Below are 16,739 nucleotides of genomic sequence, written 5' to 3' on the forward strand. Positions count from 1 at the left end.
TGTGATAACTTTTTATTCTTCAAGTGCGTATCGCGAGTTATAAATGGGTTACTTGTTGGAATATATATTTAAAAAGAATCGAGATGAGTTGGTAGAGAGTCCATAGAGACACTATTCTTGAGTCTTAGAGTTATTTATTTGTTGTTTAGTTCTATATATAACCCTACTCATTAATATGATCATTAGACTCAAAAATTTGAGTTCTACTAGTGCAAGGTCCCGTCTCTTAAATTTGCATGACTTCGATTTGTAGTTTTGTGCCTGGGCGACAGGGATCTCTCCAGAACCAATCGGTGTTGTATAAATGGAAAAAAAATGATATATATATATATATATATATATATATAGAAGTTGTAGCAATTATTGATGGCTTTGTTATTTGCTCGAAAAAGGAAAATAAATACCCAAAAAGAAATTTGTGTCCACTATCACAGGTAATTGTACCTCGTAGCTGTAAGCATGCAGATGCATCGATTGGTTTCAAAATCTAAAATTTGACGAACTGAGTGATCCTACTACATTTGCAAAAGCGCAATTGCAGGCCGAAAACGTGTGTAAAAATGGAAGCACTTTAGTCTTTATTGCTTTGAAAGCAGACCATGCCCGCCCGGGAGACCCCTTTTTCTGATTCTTCGATGTGAAGTAGCTGGGAAGAAGGTGTGACTATGAACCAACATCAAGGTGATCTACTCTTCGTTACCCCAGCCCAAAATCGTGTGCTCGATCTGCTCCTTTCTTACTTTTTCTCCGGATACATCCAGGCGTGTCCCAGATGGCCTGAAAATGAATCTGAGTTGAGTTGGCTTCTTTTTTTCCAGTGGGCCACCGGATGACCAGGTTAAGGAAACCTAGCTAGGATATATTTAGTTACGTGTAGGGGTGCTAGCAAGTCAAGCTGCTCGCGGGTAGCTTGATCAAAAGCTTGACTCGAGCTCGGTAAAATCGAGCTCGAGCTACTCATTAGATTTAACGAGTCGAGTTCGAGCTCAAGAAATAAGTACTCGAGTGCTCGCCGAACTTAATCGAGTTTTCATATTTTATTTATAATATATATTTATATTATATTATATATTATATATTTTTAAAAAAAATTATAGATTTATTTTAAAACTCGAGCTCGAGTAGCTCGGGCTTGATATTTACTCGAGCTCAAACGAGTCGAGCTCGAGTTTAGTTTTATTTCATCGAGTCGATCTCGAGTCCAAATTTTTTTACTCGATCGAGTTTGAGCTCGAGTATGGTGCTACTCAAGCTCGACTCGGCTCGATAGCACTTCTAGTTTCGTATATCCACCGGAGAGTAGGGCACGACAGACGTTGTCAACATTCCATTCGGGCAAAAACACCTCTACGTCACTTCTCTTGTTCCCCGTCCCTGGCGGCCTGGTCTAAGAATATGATCTATCATCCTTAGATCTTTCCTTGTTGGGTTAGTTTAATCACAAGTCGAAAGTAGCGTGAATGGAGAAATTCAGAAAATGCAAGTCTCCATATTTTGGAGAAATTCACTCGTGTTCCGCGTCCAAATATGTAATTCTTACAACATTTGGTATAAAATAATACAATTTTGGTGTAAGCATAAATTCTATCAACTCATACAATTTATTCATTTGAATTTACGCACGCCAAAAGTTATGAGAATTGTAACAACTAAACACAATTAAAGAAGAGGCTCTAATCCATATATTTTAGCCCCTTTTTGAGGGTTGGTACCAAAGCATATACAGGTAAAAAAAAATAAAAATGCTGTCCTGTCATAATTCACTGGATACCATAATCCAAACTCATATATAGCAGCAACAAAATCACACATGTCAGTTCAACTTTCAACCTTCCGGGAGTTGTGGTTGACGTGGCACCTGTTTGAACCTAATTTGAAGTAGAATGAATAACCATCGTACGCTCAACTACATTCTTTCTCGCAAAACTCATGATACGAGATTAGCAACTGTGTTGGAAGATATTTACCAATTAAGTTTGTTATTTCGTATGCACTCCCTTTGTTTAGTTTAGTTAGTAAGGAATATAATTATGTATGTAATAGGATTAACTCATATGTCTTAGGCATAATCCAAGATGAGGATTGTTTGATTCCTTAATGTCCAAATACACTACTTGTATAACTCCATTGAGCCTTTGCTCGCAATTGTACAATTCTGATAATCTTAGAAGAGTGCTGATAGCAACTTGAAAAGTTAGTTAATAGAAGAGTACTGCAATCAAGAGCCTGAGGGATAGCCAATTGCTCCATGTAGTAGAACTAGAACATATATACTCCACAAAATAAAATCACTTGGACACACATGATGTCAACTTCATGCAAAATCAGATTAGGTGTGCCTACATGCATGCATGGTAAAATATCTCGGTCTTAATTTGCATGTTTAATATGTCTCGCAAATTAAAGGTGCTTTATAGTCTCATTTGTACTTGTGGTATTTTCGCTGCAAACCACTTGGCCCCTTTGCACTCGACAAGATGCTTACCAACAAAGTAACCGGCTGGCAGACTTGAAAAGAAATGAAACTTGCAGTGTCATGCATTACGTGGTGGTTATGTATTCTATTTGATGAGTAAAAAATAACTAGTAACTAATTAATGTTTGACTTATTTTTGTGGCATTGGTCGCGGCCACAAGTCTCGCTCTTAATATTCCACTCCCTAGAGAGATCATATTACAGACTACAATTTGCATTGTCATTGGACCACCGATGTGAATCCCAAACCCAAAAAAAAAAAAAAAAAAAAAAAAAGTGACTATTTATCTTTCTCCATATATGCAAGGAGGAAAAGGATTTATATATATATATATAGTGCAAAAGCGTAAAATATCGTAGTATATGAGTAATCGCCTCTCATTCAATCCCCTAAAAATAAAAATTAATTGAATGATGAAACCATCACATAAACATCCCTCCCAAGCCCCAATAGGCTTAGGGATGGGGTCATATGAACGTCCAATGAGCTTGAATTTATGGCGATGTGTTCATGCAGCAACATAATCTTGAATACAAAATGAAAGAAAATTAAAAGCAGACTCGTGGACAACTGCCACCCGCAAAATCTATCCCTTTTTAAACTATCACGAAAAGCTTTACAAAAAGCCATGCCCGAAAAAGCTTCCCACTAACACCAGCATGAGGCACAGTCCGATTAGGCACTGGAGGAAACACTCACATAATGGCTCTTAAATTATCATAAAGCTCACACCAAATTCACCAATGGATGGATATCAGAGGAACATGTAGGTGGCAGCAGGGGTGGTCGATGCAGCTGAGCTGCTTATAATATACTTTTATGATCAAATGCAAATCAACCCAGTGAACTATGAAGCCAGTTCTTGCGGAGGAGTACAAACTACTAGAAGGCTCATCATGGTTTTTAGAAATTTTCTAATCAAGCAGCTTCTGTGCATGATCTCCTCTAGTGGAGAAGGGTGCCCACAATTATTTAAGACCAGCACTTAATTAATAACGCAGGCACTCCATCTTCTACTACACTAAAAACTGGGAATGGTATTTAAAAAACATCTCTGGCGATCGATCAGTACTGGCCTGCTTAATGAGATTTTCTTTCCACTAATGGAGGAGTGATCCTAACGAAACTGCCAGCTTAGTAACCACTGATTACCCATTAAAGAATGTGGCAGGTGGAAAGTGCGACTGGGGCAGCTAGCAACCAGCTCTCGCTTTCAATTTTGGATCCATCAACATTTAATCCAATCACGTATCTGTCTCCGGACTAGTTACTTACTTTGTATTCTGGCAATCCATACGTCTATATTCAGCGGTCACTAACCATGCATGTATATTCATTCCTCTGAATTGCCAGGACTTATGAGGATGAATCATCAACTGGCTGCTATATATGCTGCTGGTTTTCTTTCTGTTATTCGTGGAGCGCTCTGGTAGGATTAGACAGTAAAAAAATCAAGAAGTTTCGATTACCTAGTACGTGTCTTTATTTATTTATTTTTTTTTTTATTTTTGTGTGTTTCTAACCTCGAAAAGAAAATTTTGAAATTCTGTGAATTCTATTAGCAATGCGAAACAAAAGTAGCACCTGAACCTGAAAGGCGTTTTACGCGTCGATGATCTGTTGGCTTCACATGCCAGATGCAATGATTAATGATCAGCAAGGCAATCCTGTAAGAATTAATACGCGTCGATTATCTGTTTGAATTCTTGGAATGTAATAATCAATATAAACTAAATACAGTGCAAAAATCAGAATGTGAAAGTGTTAATCAAATCTGTCCTCCTGAAGCTTTGTGTTAGTCAAATCTGTCCTCCTGAAGCTGCTGCTGCTGCTGCTTTTAACAGGGGAAAAGGAAATCCAAGATGAGACGAGGGAATCAGAATATTTATTTGTAATAGTAAAAGAGAACACGTGTTAAGCTTGAAGAAGAGCAACAAGTTTTGAGTTGCTCGGTATGTTGGATTCCACTCAACCAACCAGCCACAGGGTGGTAGGTCAGTCTCTGAATGGCCCCGCCACCTCTTCTTCCGGACATCTCTACAAAAGAGCAGAAATTCCTGCTGCTTTCCGCCATTGCCCGTTGCTCCTGTATATATATACACACACACACAGCTATAAATCTCCAAGTACGTAGGAGTACTGTTGAGATTTAATGACTTTGGTTTCGTGCGTATACGATATGATTTGGTATTAATGATCCAAGGGGCGTTTTGAACTTTGCCTTCTCGAGGTACGTATATATATAGGAGATATTTTATATCAAAAGGTATAGATATGATATGGAGAGTATTCAGAAGGGAAAGAGTCGTATTCACAAGCTTTTCCCGCAGTCAGTCAACCATATTGAAAGAGGGCAAGTTTTAGTAGAACACTGTGTACAAACCTTCCGTCTATGCCACGTGTACAACAATTTCCATTAAAATCAAACTCGCGGGTTACTTGCTTGTGGGTTGGATATTTAGGCGTTCTACTTGTGTAAAGAAAGTTGTTTTAAAGCTGTCCGAACCCCTCGACGCTGGAAACCAGGCATTCATCATAACAACACTAAATGTATAAATGTCGATGCACAAGCCCAAGAAGAACAGCCCCCATTGAAATGAGCAGTAATCAAGGAGGGAGAAAACCTGGAGAATCATTTATAAATACCACACACACACACACACACACACACACACACATGTGTATATTCCTATATCCCTAGACTCGGTACAGGCACGAGTCCATTTATAATAATGTCAGAAACCCCATTACACTTTTCTCCAGAACAGCGGTGGGAAAGTAACAACAGATCAATCCCACCAGACCCACACCCGCCCCCGCTCACTGGATTAATTCTCCCAAGCCAACTTCATTGCCTACACTTGAAAAGCGCATTCCCAAGTTTAACTTTAAGTTGCAAGCAACATCTTTAGCATTGGATGGCACTCTGAAAATTCCACAACTTAAAAATCACAGAGCAGTTGATGCAAGAAACGATCTGATACGCTGTAGTAGCTCTGCCTTCACTGAATCAGGAATGGATGCTGTGCAATTAAAAAAGACAAAAAAGAAAAATCATTACATTGGAAGAAAGAGTTAAAATGTAGATCTCGCATTTAGTTCTTCATAAAATTGAGAACATTGCATTCATGCAGACACGTGCCCTGCTGATTATTACAGTAGTTTTAGGGAGCTAGCAGGAACCATTCTATCCTCATCCTCCTTATCTCTATCCCACGCAATGCACAACATTGCAACTCTCATAGCATCCCCATCCTTATCAGCACTGAAGGAGGGCAATGACCACAACAATAATTACCATCATCCCACCAGTCTCACTTTTAACCTTTGACCTAGAGAGTTGCAGCAGATGGATTAGATATTTGTACTACTGCCAGGGTCAAATTGGGTCCTTTAAATATCTCATGCCCAAGCACAGTCCAGTGGAGGTTCCTTAAACAAAGGACACAGTAGTTGCCTTGGAAAAACATGTGCAATACATCAGTCAACGCTTTCCATGCCTTTAGCAATATACGGTCAATTTTTTTTCATGCCTAACCAACATTTAATCACAGAGAACCGACCTCTACACATACACCACCATCCCAGAAAATGAAAAGCTAAATAACACATGCAGAAAGGGAAAAAGAGGGAAGAACAAACACATTGAGATCCAGACAAACTTTTTCATTTGTTTGGATGTTTGAGGAAGGAAAAATAATAGTTGTGAGGGAATTTTCTTTCTTTTTTGTATTATCTTATTTCCTTTAATGAAGTTTCCTTGATTGCAGGAGGGAAAATTAATCGCAAGCCAAAACTAATAATGAGAAGGGAAACAGGATTTTAGAGGAAGACATTGCCAAAGGATGATAGGGGTGAGCAAAATGCATAAATTTCACAAGTAGGTGAACAGAATGCAATCCATTCACCAGCACTAATTGCCCCGCAAGTATTTTAACATGCTAGTGATCAAAAGCAGAGCCCTGTCCCATCTGGAAGCAACCTACATCAACTTGAGGAATGAACTAATTGACAACGTAACCAAAAGAAAGCAACACAAAGTTGAGAGTTTATATTGTCTAAAAAATTCAAAGAAGAAAGATGAAATTCAAGGTAAAAAATAAAATCAAAATTTCATGAATAAATAAGTAATTTACCTACCTCTTCCCTTTGGGGTTATGACGTGAACAAGATCATCCACAGTTACATTATTCCTTCCTCTCTTCCTTGCAAAAGCCCTTGTGAAAGACAGGTTTTTCAAATATGGAGGTGTTATGAGTGCAAGAAAAATTTAACTACATCTTATATTGTACAAGAACAAACAGTCACAACCGAGAACTCATTATGATTCATAAGCATTTCACTCAAGTTCAAAGAACTCAACTTAGCCTTCAATTTAGAAAGGATAAGTAACCTTTCACAAAAAATGAGTAACATTTTATCACTACTATCTAGAAACAGCTCTTTACATACCAAATATAGAAATCAATGTGGTTTTCACTCAAATTAAATTCTCTACATCAGCCAACAAAAGAAGATTAGAGCAATTTTCTTAAACATTCCTTCTTCAATGTACGCTTAAGTTTTGTCAGCAAAAAAAAAATTCTATTAACCAGAGTGAGCCAATTGTTGGTGCTAAAGTTTAGGAATTGCAACAGGATCCCAAAGTGCAGGTTGGTCAGGAAGAGGTACCCACTAAAGTTATGATCTCTCACCAAAGCACATGCATGGAAAGTGAAGAATCTGCACATGCATATTTTTACCTGTGAACTGGAACTTTTAAGTTGTTTAATGTCGAATACATAGAGATTTTTAGAATGGACTATAAGAGTTAAAGGAGGGAGAGGGTTCGAGAATGGATACATCAAACTTCAGTGTTCTTGAGCATTTGACTTAATAAACGACCAAGGTCCTGGCTAATTCACTTTCTGCAATAAACTTTGTACTAAAGCACACTACTAGATGAGAAGGATATTTGCTTTGTATGCATAAAAACGACCTCTAAAACCTGTCTAAACGACAACCAGCAACAGGAATCTTACATCATAAAGTAGCTGTGGGTCGATTCTAACACCTCACTTGCGTCTTTCATGCAAGACCTATTGGGTTTTCCAGTATACACAAGGTAAGGATAATGTACTGTAAACAGTTTAAGTTCAAGAAGTTGTTGATTTCTCTCCCTGGTGAACTTCTGAAAAGTTTGGTGACCTTTTTGGTGATTGACTCTTTTGAAAAAGACAGCAGGAGGCCATTTTCTTTCAATACACAAGGGGGTAAAATGGTTTAATATGTGCCACATTGCCCTGAAAACTCAAGGGATGCAACCACTGAACCACTCGACCAGGGGCAAAAGACAATAAAGGTCAGGCCTTGAAAATTTAGATTTCAAAATGAGTCGAAATTGGATGGGATTTCTTTTTTTCTTTTCTCCCTATAAAATTGGAAGGTTTGAAATCCATGCAAACTACCATGGTAGTTAAATACTTGGAATCAATAGCTTCAAGTTCGATAAGTAAAGATGCAGATAATGACGCGGACAAAAAAGGCTACTTCATTTCAGTTACTAGCACTCTAAGAACCAGAAGAAGCGCAAATTTAGTCAAAAGTTAGAAAACTGGGAAAGAGGGGGAATGTCCCAAAACCTGCAAAGAGCTTTCATTTCATCCTTCCAACCACATTCTACAAGCCTTTCCCTCAAAAGCTCCTTCAATCTTTCTTTTTCTCCACTCTCTATTAGCTGCAATGTAGCAAATTCATAAATTACAGCCAATAATTCAATATCCAAACTACGCAACCAATTTACAAAATTGAGATATAAAATAAGCTGTTCCATGAATAACTAACCTTGCACCAATTAAGCAGAAAAACTTAATTAGACGAAAGACACGAACGATTACCTTGATATTAATAATTTCTTGAAGAGTAGGTTCTCGATCTTGCTCCTCTTCTTCTGCATCTGGAGTTGGTGGACGTTTAACTGAAGACCTCCTTTAGTTCAAGCACCCCAAAAGCATTGCAGGAATATTCAAAATCAAATAACCAAGAATCATTAAAAAACAATTTGACAGGGCCAAACAAAAGAGAAAAGAATGAAAAAGTAAAAATTCTAGAGAATCTGATGATGTCGATGATTACATAATTAACCAAAACCGGTTGGGTGCTTTATGGACAGAGCTTGGATGAGCAGCTGCAACAAAGTACAATCGGAAAGTCTCCAACTTTCGTCTTATTTCGTATTTATACAGCGATAAGTCGGTGATTCTTCGAGTATGAAGGAAAGAGTTGCGGCGATTTCCTGCCTCTTTTTTTTTTTTCAATTTTTTTCTTTCAATTTATCCGTGTTATGGAATGGATTGTATTTCTCATGTATGGCCTTCGGGGTTTATAGGAATTACATGTAACCACGGAAATTCTGAAAAAGTGGCAAAAAAGCCCAAGAATTTTATTCTCCATCAAATAGGAATAAAGTGATTATTAAAACCATAAACTGTCAAAGGGAAGAAAGAGAAAACATATATATATATATATATATATTTTGGTTTGACTAGACCCCGGGTTTGGCAAAGCAATAGTCACGTATGACAGATCAATTTTACAGAGAAAGATGAAAACAGATCAATTTTATTAGATGAGTTTGTTTTTCAAAAAAATTAGGCAAGATTTTTTGAGAGTAAAAATTTTAAACTTTACGCTTCAATCTTGACATTGAAATGTTTTATATGCGTAGAATATGGATATGGCATAATAATAGTTGAAAGTGTGAACAAGAACAAATCGCAATGTATGCCTGTTGCAAGAAGGTACCAAAAATTTATATTGAATCCTACTAATGCTAACTATTTCACATATTACAAACAAAGTCCAAATTTTTACAATCGTTAGTGAATTTTTTTGTATTTATTGAAATAAAAATGGTGATACAATTATTTTTTCTTCATTGTGCATTTGGCATTTACATGCTCATTATATACACAGAATAGAGTATAAAAGATATTTTACGTGGGCTGTATTAGAATGGTAACTTGGGGTAAAATTATTTGATAATAATTTTATTAATTTTAGTCATTAGCTACTCAATTACTAGTCATATAAGTACGTCACAATGATAAATGACAAATCTAATACAAATTATCATTCAATTTTTTTAAAAGAAAAAATAAAAAACTCTTGAAACACATTATTTTTTGTACTTTCTAGATGGTTTGTGACATTTCAGAAAAAGAGCAATATGCTCTGATAGATTAAAAGTAATACCAACCACACAATTTAAGATATTTCCATCATTCGAAAAAAAGAAGTTGGACATTTCAGAGCACTAATTGGAATAGAAAGAGTGTATTTGGATAGTAGATTATTTAGGATAATTTTTTTAAAAAATATTGTAATATTTTTTTGATGTGATGCATATAAAATAAAAAAAATAATTAAAAAATATGTTAATGATACAAGTAATAAATTTTGACAAATAAATGACTGTCCAAACAAACCTAAAGTGGTAAATTGAAACAAAAGAAAAGTAGCTACTAGCTACTATTAATCACTATAACGTGAACCAGTTGAATTTTCAATATAAGTCCCTCTTATTAGTGAGAATTACATCTTAGATTTATTTATTTATTTTTTGTTGCAAAACACAGTTGTAATTTCATTGGCTAAGCGACCAGTGAACCGCAGGCAACGGAGCGCACGGGAATGCTACCCCTTCTGCCGCCAACATGACCAAAACTTTTCGCGGGCAATCGTCCATTACCAATCCCCAAATTTTCCCGCCAACAAAACATGCACTGGAGCTCGGAAATACCAAAACAGAAGATTGAGTCGAATTCTCGAAATCCACATCCAAACCCGTTTGATTTGATTCGAAGTCCAATGATGGCAGAGCATGAAGAACAAAACGCAGCCGAAGAAACCCACAGACCCGGGATTCCAACCCACCGAGTCAAGAAAATCATGAAACTGGACAAAGAAATCAAGAAGGTCAACTCAGAAGCCGTGTTTCTCATCTCCAACTCCACCCAGCTTTTCCTCCAGTTCCTGGCCGAGAAATCAGCTCAGGTTGTGTTAGAGAAGAAGAAAAAGACTATAAAGCTGGAGCACCTCCGTGCCGCCGTCAAAAGGCATCTGCCCACTAGTGATTTCCTCCTCGATTCGCTTCCGCCGCCTGCTCAGCCCTCCGATCAACTGCCCAAGGATCGGCCCCGTCCTCGCTCCAGTGACAAGCCTGTTCCGCCTGGGTCACGCAGGATTGATGCTTTCTTTAATAAATGTAATTAGGTCTCTGCTATTCTTCGGTTTTATTCTTCGGTTTTATGTCGTCGAACACTTGGACCCTGTATGATTATTACCCCAATTTCAGTTTATTGATGCCTCTTATTAGTTTTTATGATGCTTCCATCATGTAATTGGTAGAAAAGGGTTATGTGGCTATATTTTTATGGCATTGAATTAGTAGGTAAATTTGTGAAATGCACAGAGAGCTGACTGGTTGTGCTGCAGCTAAATATAAATGCAGGATTATGCTTGCCTGAAATTTGCACACTCTGGAAGGTGAGCTTAAGTGTTAATTCTACTTAAGATAAGAGCTACGGGATCCCAAGCAATCCTGCTTTTATCTGATTGAACGCCGGCTTGCATGCTCATGTGTAGAAATCTGAAAGTCCTGGCTAGGAGTTTTTTGAGACGGTTTCATCTGAGGAATACTACTAGGAAGGGGCTCTCTCTTTAATTCTCCCTGTCATTTGCTGGGGCTGAACATATTTAATATTGCACGATTCTCTTGACGTGGGTTGCAAAGAGATCCCAAAACAATCGAGATTTATTTGCTGTCTTATTTCTTTTCATTTGAATTCAATGCAAGTCAAATGCCTCATGATTGGTGGAAGATGAATTTTCAACTTTTAAACCAAATGATACGTACAAAGGCCATGCATAAGCTTAATCATGCTTCAATTTTGATCATTCTCTGGATTGGAGTCTTCAGGCAAGCTATAAATATGTTTGCGTATGAGAAAACATGCATTATTTCCTTTTAACACAGCCTACATGTTTTCATGTTATGCACCTCTAATCAACATATCCAAATCAATTTCTTCTGCTATCATACATCTCACTCGAATCTAATCAACATATCCAAATCAATTTCTTCTGCTATCATACATCTCACTCGAAATCTAAGGTGACTTGGGTCCAGAAAACGATGAGACAACTGAAGCTGTCTCTTCTCTGAGATGGGAAGCAAAGCTAGTTCGAGCGAAAGTTCTTTGTCCATGTGCTTTCTTTCCTTCTCTGCTGAAAGGTATGCCATGAATTGGGGAAGTTAAGCTATTCGGACCCTGGCCTGGCTGTTGTATGCCAAATGAGAGCCTTCTATTAAGAGGGCTAGTATTTCCAAAACCTCCATTTACACTTCTATCTGAGAGACGCCGACTGCTAGTGCTTGGCCTTGTCCCAAAAGGATTTCCTTGCTCAACCACTACTTGGCTTTGTACCTTCTTCTTTTCCTGTGAGGAAGACAAGAATTCTGAGAATAACAGTTGTCTAAGATGACTCTGGATGTTCAAATTATCTTTATGCAAGCGTACATCCAATTCAAATGAAAAAAAAAGAACATAAATTTCCCTCCACTTGAATGAAACTGAAGCTCATTTTAATCAATCAGATGATACTAACCCTTTGTCTCTGTTTCTCCTCTTCTTTTTCCTTCCTCAGCGTATTGTACTCTTCTAACATTGCCAGTAGGGGAACCTAAAAGGAGAAGATGATGACTACAAGCTGAAAAAACTTGATGATATCCTTAGAAGAATGGCCAGGTAAAAAATAACACACCCTTCAAATTGAAACCAAGCACGCTGCACTTGCATGTCATGGAACAGCTGTGAAATTTGTGTTGAATAGCTAGATTTGATCAAACTATCAATTCAAGATATCCAATTGTTTTAGAAGTACTTGTTTTCTTTGTAACTAGCTGCAAGATTTTCTTTCGTTACATTTTCCAGTGGTCTAAAGAGGTGCCTCGATTTTTTTTTTTTTTTAATAAATTGTACAAGGATGCTTTCAAACTCTAGTGTACCTCATCATATAAGAAAGTATTCTTTCTTTCTTCTTCCCAGGTCTTTGTCTTTTCTATCAGCAAATCTACCAGAGCTGCATCCACAGATTTAAAACTCCAAGTGTTCTATTACAGAAAATCAAATTCTTAGGCCCTCTGGTGGTTCCCACTACTTGCTGATTTTGAATGTATACCTGGTATCTTGTTAACCAACACTCTAGCACGTTCTGCTCTTTTCAGATTCCTGTGAGCACCTCTGCTGACTGAATACCGATTCTCATCCTGGAAATATTCATCTTAGAAAATTGAGGTACATAAATTGGCAATGCAAACCAAATCTTTATTTCAACAAGAAAGCAGCTTACCCTGCTATACTCTTCCAACCAGCGCTCCTCGTCACATGCTAATATCCATTTTTCTACTTTCTCCATTATAGGCTTCCTGCTGGCAGCTTCTTCTTCTGCTCTAGCTATCTGTTCATCCATGCTCATCAAGAGATCAGCATGGTCAATCTCCCCTATTGCATGGTGTTCGTCAGTGTTTGAGGCTATATATTATCAAGGGAAACATGTTTTGTAGTTCAAAAAAGAAAGATACATCTAAACTGACCGGAGTTTATCAGGTTCATTATATTCTCCATCTCTGATCTTGAAGGGATTTCCATATGTGATTGATTGCATATCTCCTCAAGCTCAAGTTGTTTTTTGAGAAAAAGCTCTTTCATCTTGCTTGCTTTCAATTGGTCCAGTCTATTGACTTCAACCTCGGCCTTGAAACAATTTTAGACAGTCTCAGTATTAGGTATGATAATCTTTTTGGTGTTTCAGCTTGTACAAACAAACCTGCTGGATTATGTCGAGAGTGAGGCTTCCAGGTGTATATATGTCAGATGATGAAACTGACGATAAACTGGTGACATGAGAGAAACGTTCACGATCTTGATAGTGAGTGTCCATGAGATTCCATACGTTTATTAATGCTTTACCGAGGACTTGAAGCTGCAGAAATAAGAAATAATGATCTGTGGGGAAAATATTTGTGTGGAAAATTCACCTGAGCCTCTGGTTGCAGCTCTCTTTCCACACACACACACACAGAGACACATCTACGCACTTGGATCTGTTTATGTTCGTTCTCTTTACGCAATGAAGTTTTTGTCCTAGTAAAATTGACTTTGGTTTTTTCGTTTAAGAAGGGTATTTTATTTATTTATTTTGTTTGTTATGCAACATCCATGCGTCAAGGCATTTTATAGCACACAACAAATGTTCTGTATTCAATAGATATAAACAAATGCACTAATATGGAAAGCAAGCAAGACCGCTTATGTACTAAACATTACCTTTTCGTGTCGCTTTTGCTTTTCAGCTTCAAGTGACTCCACAGTACTGTCTAGTTTTGCCAAAATGAAATCACCTATATTCTTCGACAGACCAGACAATGCGTTCAAGCTCGGATGAACCTTTGTGATAATCATGGAGGAATCCATTCCCAGAGTGGCTGACAAGTTCTGAATTGTACTCATATATTTTTCTACCCTTTGAAGTCTGTCGCTCTTTCTTGTCAACAATTGGGGAACAAGAAGATAGTAAGATGTCAGGTTTGTTAATTGATGCTTTCATTTTAGATAGTCATTGTGTGCTTCTGTATAATGTTGCGTTACTACTCATACCTTCTCATTGTGAAGTCTCTGAAGCTCATTTTGGTACTCTTCAAGTCTTTTTAGTGAAAGATCACTTTCATTTACTACAATGCTCGATGATGTGTCATTGTACTCTGATCGACCTGCTATTTCTCCTGAAATCTTCTGAATTTGTGATTGTACAGCACGGAATTGCTTCACCCTCTCTTCTTTTCTCAACTGCATCTCCTTGAGAGCAGGAGTAATTGAATTTAGCTGTTCCTTCAATGTTCCAGTCATTTTCTCTGGCTATCCTTGACAAGGGTACTTGAATTAGCATGTTTCAAGTAGTCATTATCATGCTAAATAAAGTCTGGGTGGAATGAACTGCAACCTCTTTGGTGCTGCAAATATTACTTGCTTCTATTGGAATTTAATTGCGAGAACTTTGAGATTAAGACTAGTTCTCAATGTTGCCAACCTAGCTTGGTGTTTTTATAACTTAAAAAATGAACCTAATCAGAATAGCATGCCTCAGCCCGCTAAAATCCACTAAAATGTCATTGGCATATCATGAACTTTAATTCCAACTGTGTATCCACAGGAGCGTCAGACACCCTAACTGAACTCATTCTCGATATGGATGTGATGTCTTCCACAATTTGAGGTAAATCATATGCTGATTATCCATGAGAATTAGGACTGCTAGATTGAGTTAATCAAGTGCAAGTTTATTCAGAAAAGATGCTGGCATCCATGCCAATTGAATAATTGACTCGACCATCAGAGAGGAAAAGAATGAAAAGTTACCCGTAGAGGGAGGGAACGTTCACCAAGTGACAGAAGCAGATGGGTAAACTCAGCTTGAGCATCTGCCAGTTCCTGGTGTAGTCGAGCTCTTGATATGTTTGCATTGTCAACTTTCTTTCTATAAACCTCCAGACACTCCTGTTCTATGTCCAGAAGAACCTTTTCCCTTTCAAATTGATCTTCTCCAACTTCATCCCATATCATCTGTTTTGGTAATCACAGAGCCATAATTAGTTATGATTAAATGAATATAATATAGGCGGCTCGCAATAGAAAACTTGCCTGCAGTTCTTGGAGCAAATACCCACAGGAGGTCTCCAGCAAAACAGGACATTTTGTTCCACTTGGTGTTTGAAAGGAACCCATTTTTAAGGGATTGATGTTTAACTGAGCGCAAAGAAGTTCAGGCTCCCAGGAAGTGGTTTTTTTTTTCCTGGTAAGCAAGAACAGATGTCCCAATTTTAAGTAAATTCTAGATGCGGACACTTAAGGGTAAGATGGGAGAGGGACCGTCATGAGGTGGGAACTATAGGTGCGAGTTTTTGCTTGAAAGTTAAGGCTGAACAGGTGGGGTGACATGCTTAAAACTAGTAGTGAAGAACTGAAGCTTTATTTTCAAGAGTCCCCTGATGCTTTTTGTTGCCTAGTATTCTTTCCCTCTTCGACGGTTTACGTTGAAATTCTGATGAACTTATAAACTACTCTCCAGTCACTAGAAATAAAGACATTGTTCCAGTCTTTAGTGTGCTGCCGCTTTAGCGCTCCACAGGACTTGATTCCTAAGCAACCTCTACCTAAAGCTAAAGGAGGAGTAGGTTGCGGCAGAATGGGTTCACGGACATGAAAGTGGTTTTGGACTTCCTAAGCCCATATGATTCAAGTCTTGTACTGGCAGCTAGGACTTCGTCATTGAGATAGAAATCAGTAGTGATTGATGCTAGCTACTTGCCTATCAATTAGAGATGGCAGGGCAGTCTTTTTCCCTTCCCCACCTTTCGTTTTTTTTGGGTTAAGAATTTATTTGGGGTACTGATGTCTGGATCAGTGGCTTTAAGTACTACAATTACTGCTTGATTTATTTAGGGTGGGTGAGAAGGGTCTTTCTTTGTGTAATGATTTGAATACCTCAAATGTCTGATTCCTAGGCATCATTATCACATGATTAGAAATGTTTATTGTCCAAAAACATATGCGCACCTTATTTATATTTGGAATGATGCTTTAGTTAAAAGTCATCCTCTTCTCCAGAAACCTGGAAGTTCGAGTATTACTTAGAGTTCATTACCCTCCAAAATTGAGTTCAACCTAACTACTACTACTATATCATATGTTTGTTTTCCAGTCCCACTATTGGCGGATTACTCGTAATTATTGTTATATTAAAAGACAATTACTACCAAGAAAACTAAAAGATCTCTTCACTTATTTGTCCGGAAGGGAGGGGAAAAAAAAAGAGGATTAAGAAAATGGAGTGGTTGAAATTAGTAAATAGTCATGTCACAGCAGTTGCGTATGGTCAAATTAACTCACTCGACGGCGTGAGACACACAGAAGCATTTAAAAGCGCAAACATGGTAGTATAAGCAACTCCCCGCCTTTGACCGGAGCTTTGAAAAGCATATCATCCTCTCTTCTCTTCTTCACTCTCTTGTTCTTTGTCTCCTCGGAAGGCTAAGGCTTCCATTTGAGTTAGAAGTCATTTCATGAACCTGTGGGATTGGTCGCACAGCCCACTGGCAAGGGAGGATGAGGACTATTGAGTGATGAAGCTGTCTGTCGTTATTGGAAGTTCCCAAAAGTCGTC

The 16,739-nt window shown here is 37.9% G+C and overlaps 3 protein-coding genes across 4 annotated transcripts; 1 reads left to right on the top strand and 2 right to left on the bottom strand.

Annotated features, from left to right (window-relative positions):
- Positions 1-5,086: 5,086 nt before the first annotated feature.
- On the bottom strand, positions 5,087-8,782 carry LOC113754487 (transcription and mRNA export factor ENY2). 2 transcript variants are annotated; one of them, XM_027298928.1, is made up of 5 exons: positions 8,592-8,782; positions 8,354-8,444; positions 8,099-8,193; positions 6,618-6,694; positions 5,087-5,500 (listed from the first exon to the last, which is right to left on the bottom strand). In XM_027298928.1, coding segments are annotated over exons 1-5 (339 nt in total). In that variant the 5' UTR covers positions 8,594-8,782; the 3' UTR covers positions 5,087-5,426. The 2 variants fall into 2 exon arrangements, with proteins under 2 accessions (XP_027154729.1, XP_027154728.1); XM_027298927.1 differs by lacking the exon at positions 5,087-5,500 and adding an exon at positions 5,550-5,934.
- Positions 8,783-10,177: 1,395 nt separating this feature from the next.
- On the top strand, positions 10,178-10,955 carry LOC113754333 (dr1-associated corepressor). Its single transcript, XM_027298717.1, has one exon. The coding sequence runs from the start codon at positions 10,236-10,238 to the stop codon at positions 10,728-10,730; it is 495 nt and encodes a 164-aa protein (XP_027154518.1). The 5' UTR covers positions 10,178-10,235; the 3' UTR covers positions 10,731-10,955.
- Positions 10,956-11,365: 410 nt separating this feature from the next.
- LOC113753698 (65-kDa microtubule-associated protein 8) lies at positions 11,366-15,460 on the bottom strand. The gene is made up of 11 exons (XM_027297920.1): positions 15,218-15,460; positions 14,936-15,139; positions 14,177-14,434; positions 13,847-14,059; positions 13,347-13,502; positions 13,114-13,273; positions 12,870-13,021; positions 12,699-12,786; positions 12,526-12,599; positions 12,126-12,200; positions 11,366-11,956 (listed from the first exon to the last, which is right to left on the bottom strand). The coding sequence occupies exons 1-11, from the start codon at positions 15,299-15,301 to the stop codon at positions 11,627-11,629; spliced, it is 1,794 nt and encodes a 597-aa protein (XP_027153721.1). The 5' UTR covers positions 15,302-15,460; the 3' UTR covers positions 11,366-11,626.
- Positions 15,461-16,739: the final 1,279 nt, after the last annotated feature.

Source organism: Coffea eugenioides, chromosome 11 (assembly GCF_003713205.1).
Source record: "Coffea eugenioides isolate CCC68of chromosome 11, Ceug_1.0, whole genome shotgun sequence".
Taxonomy (NCBI): domain Eukaryota; kingdom Viridiplantae; phylum Streptophyta; class Magnoliopsida; order Gentianales; family Rubiaceae; genus Coffea; species Coffea eugenioides.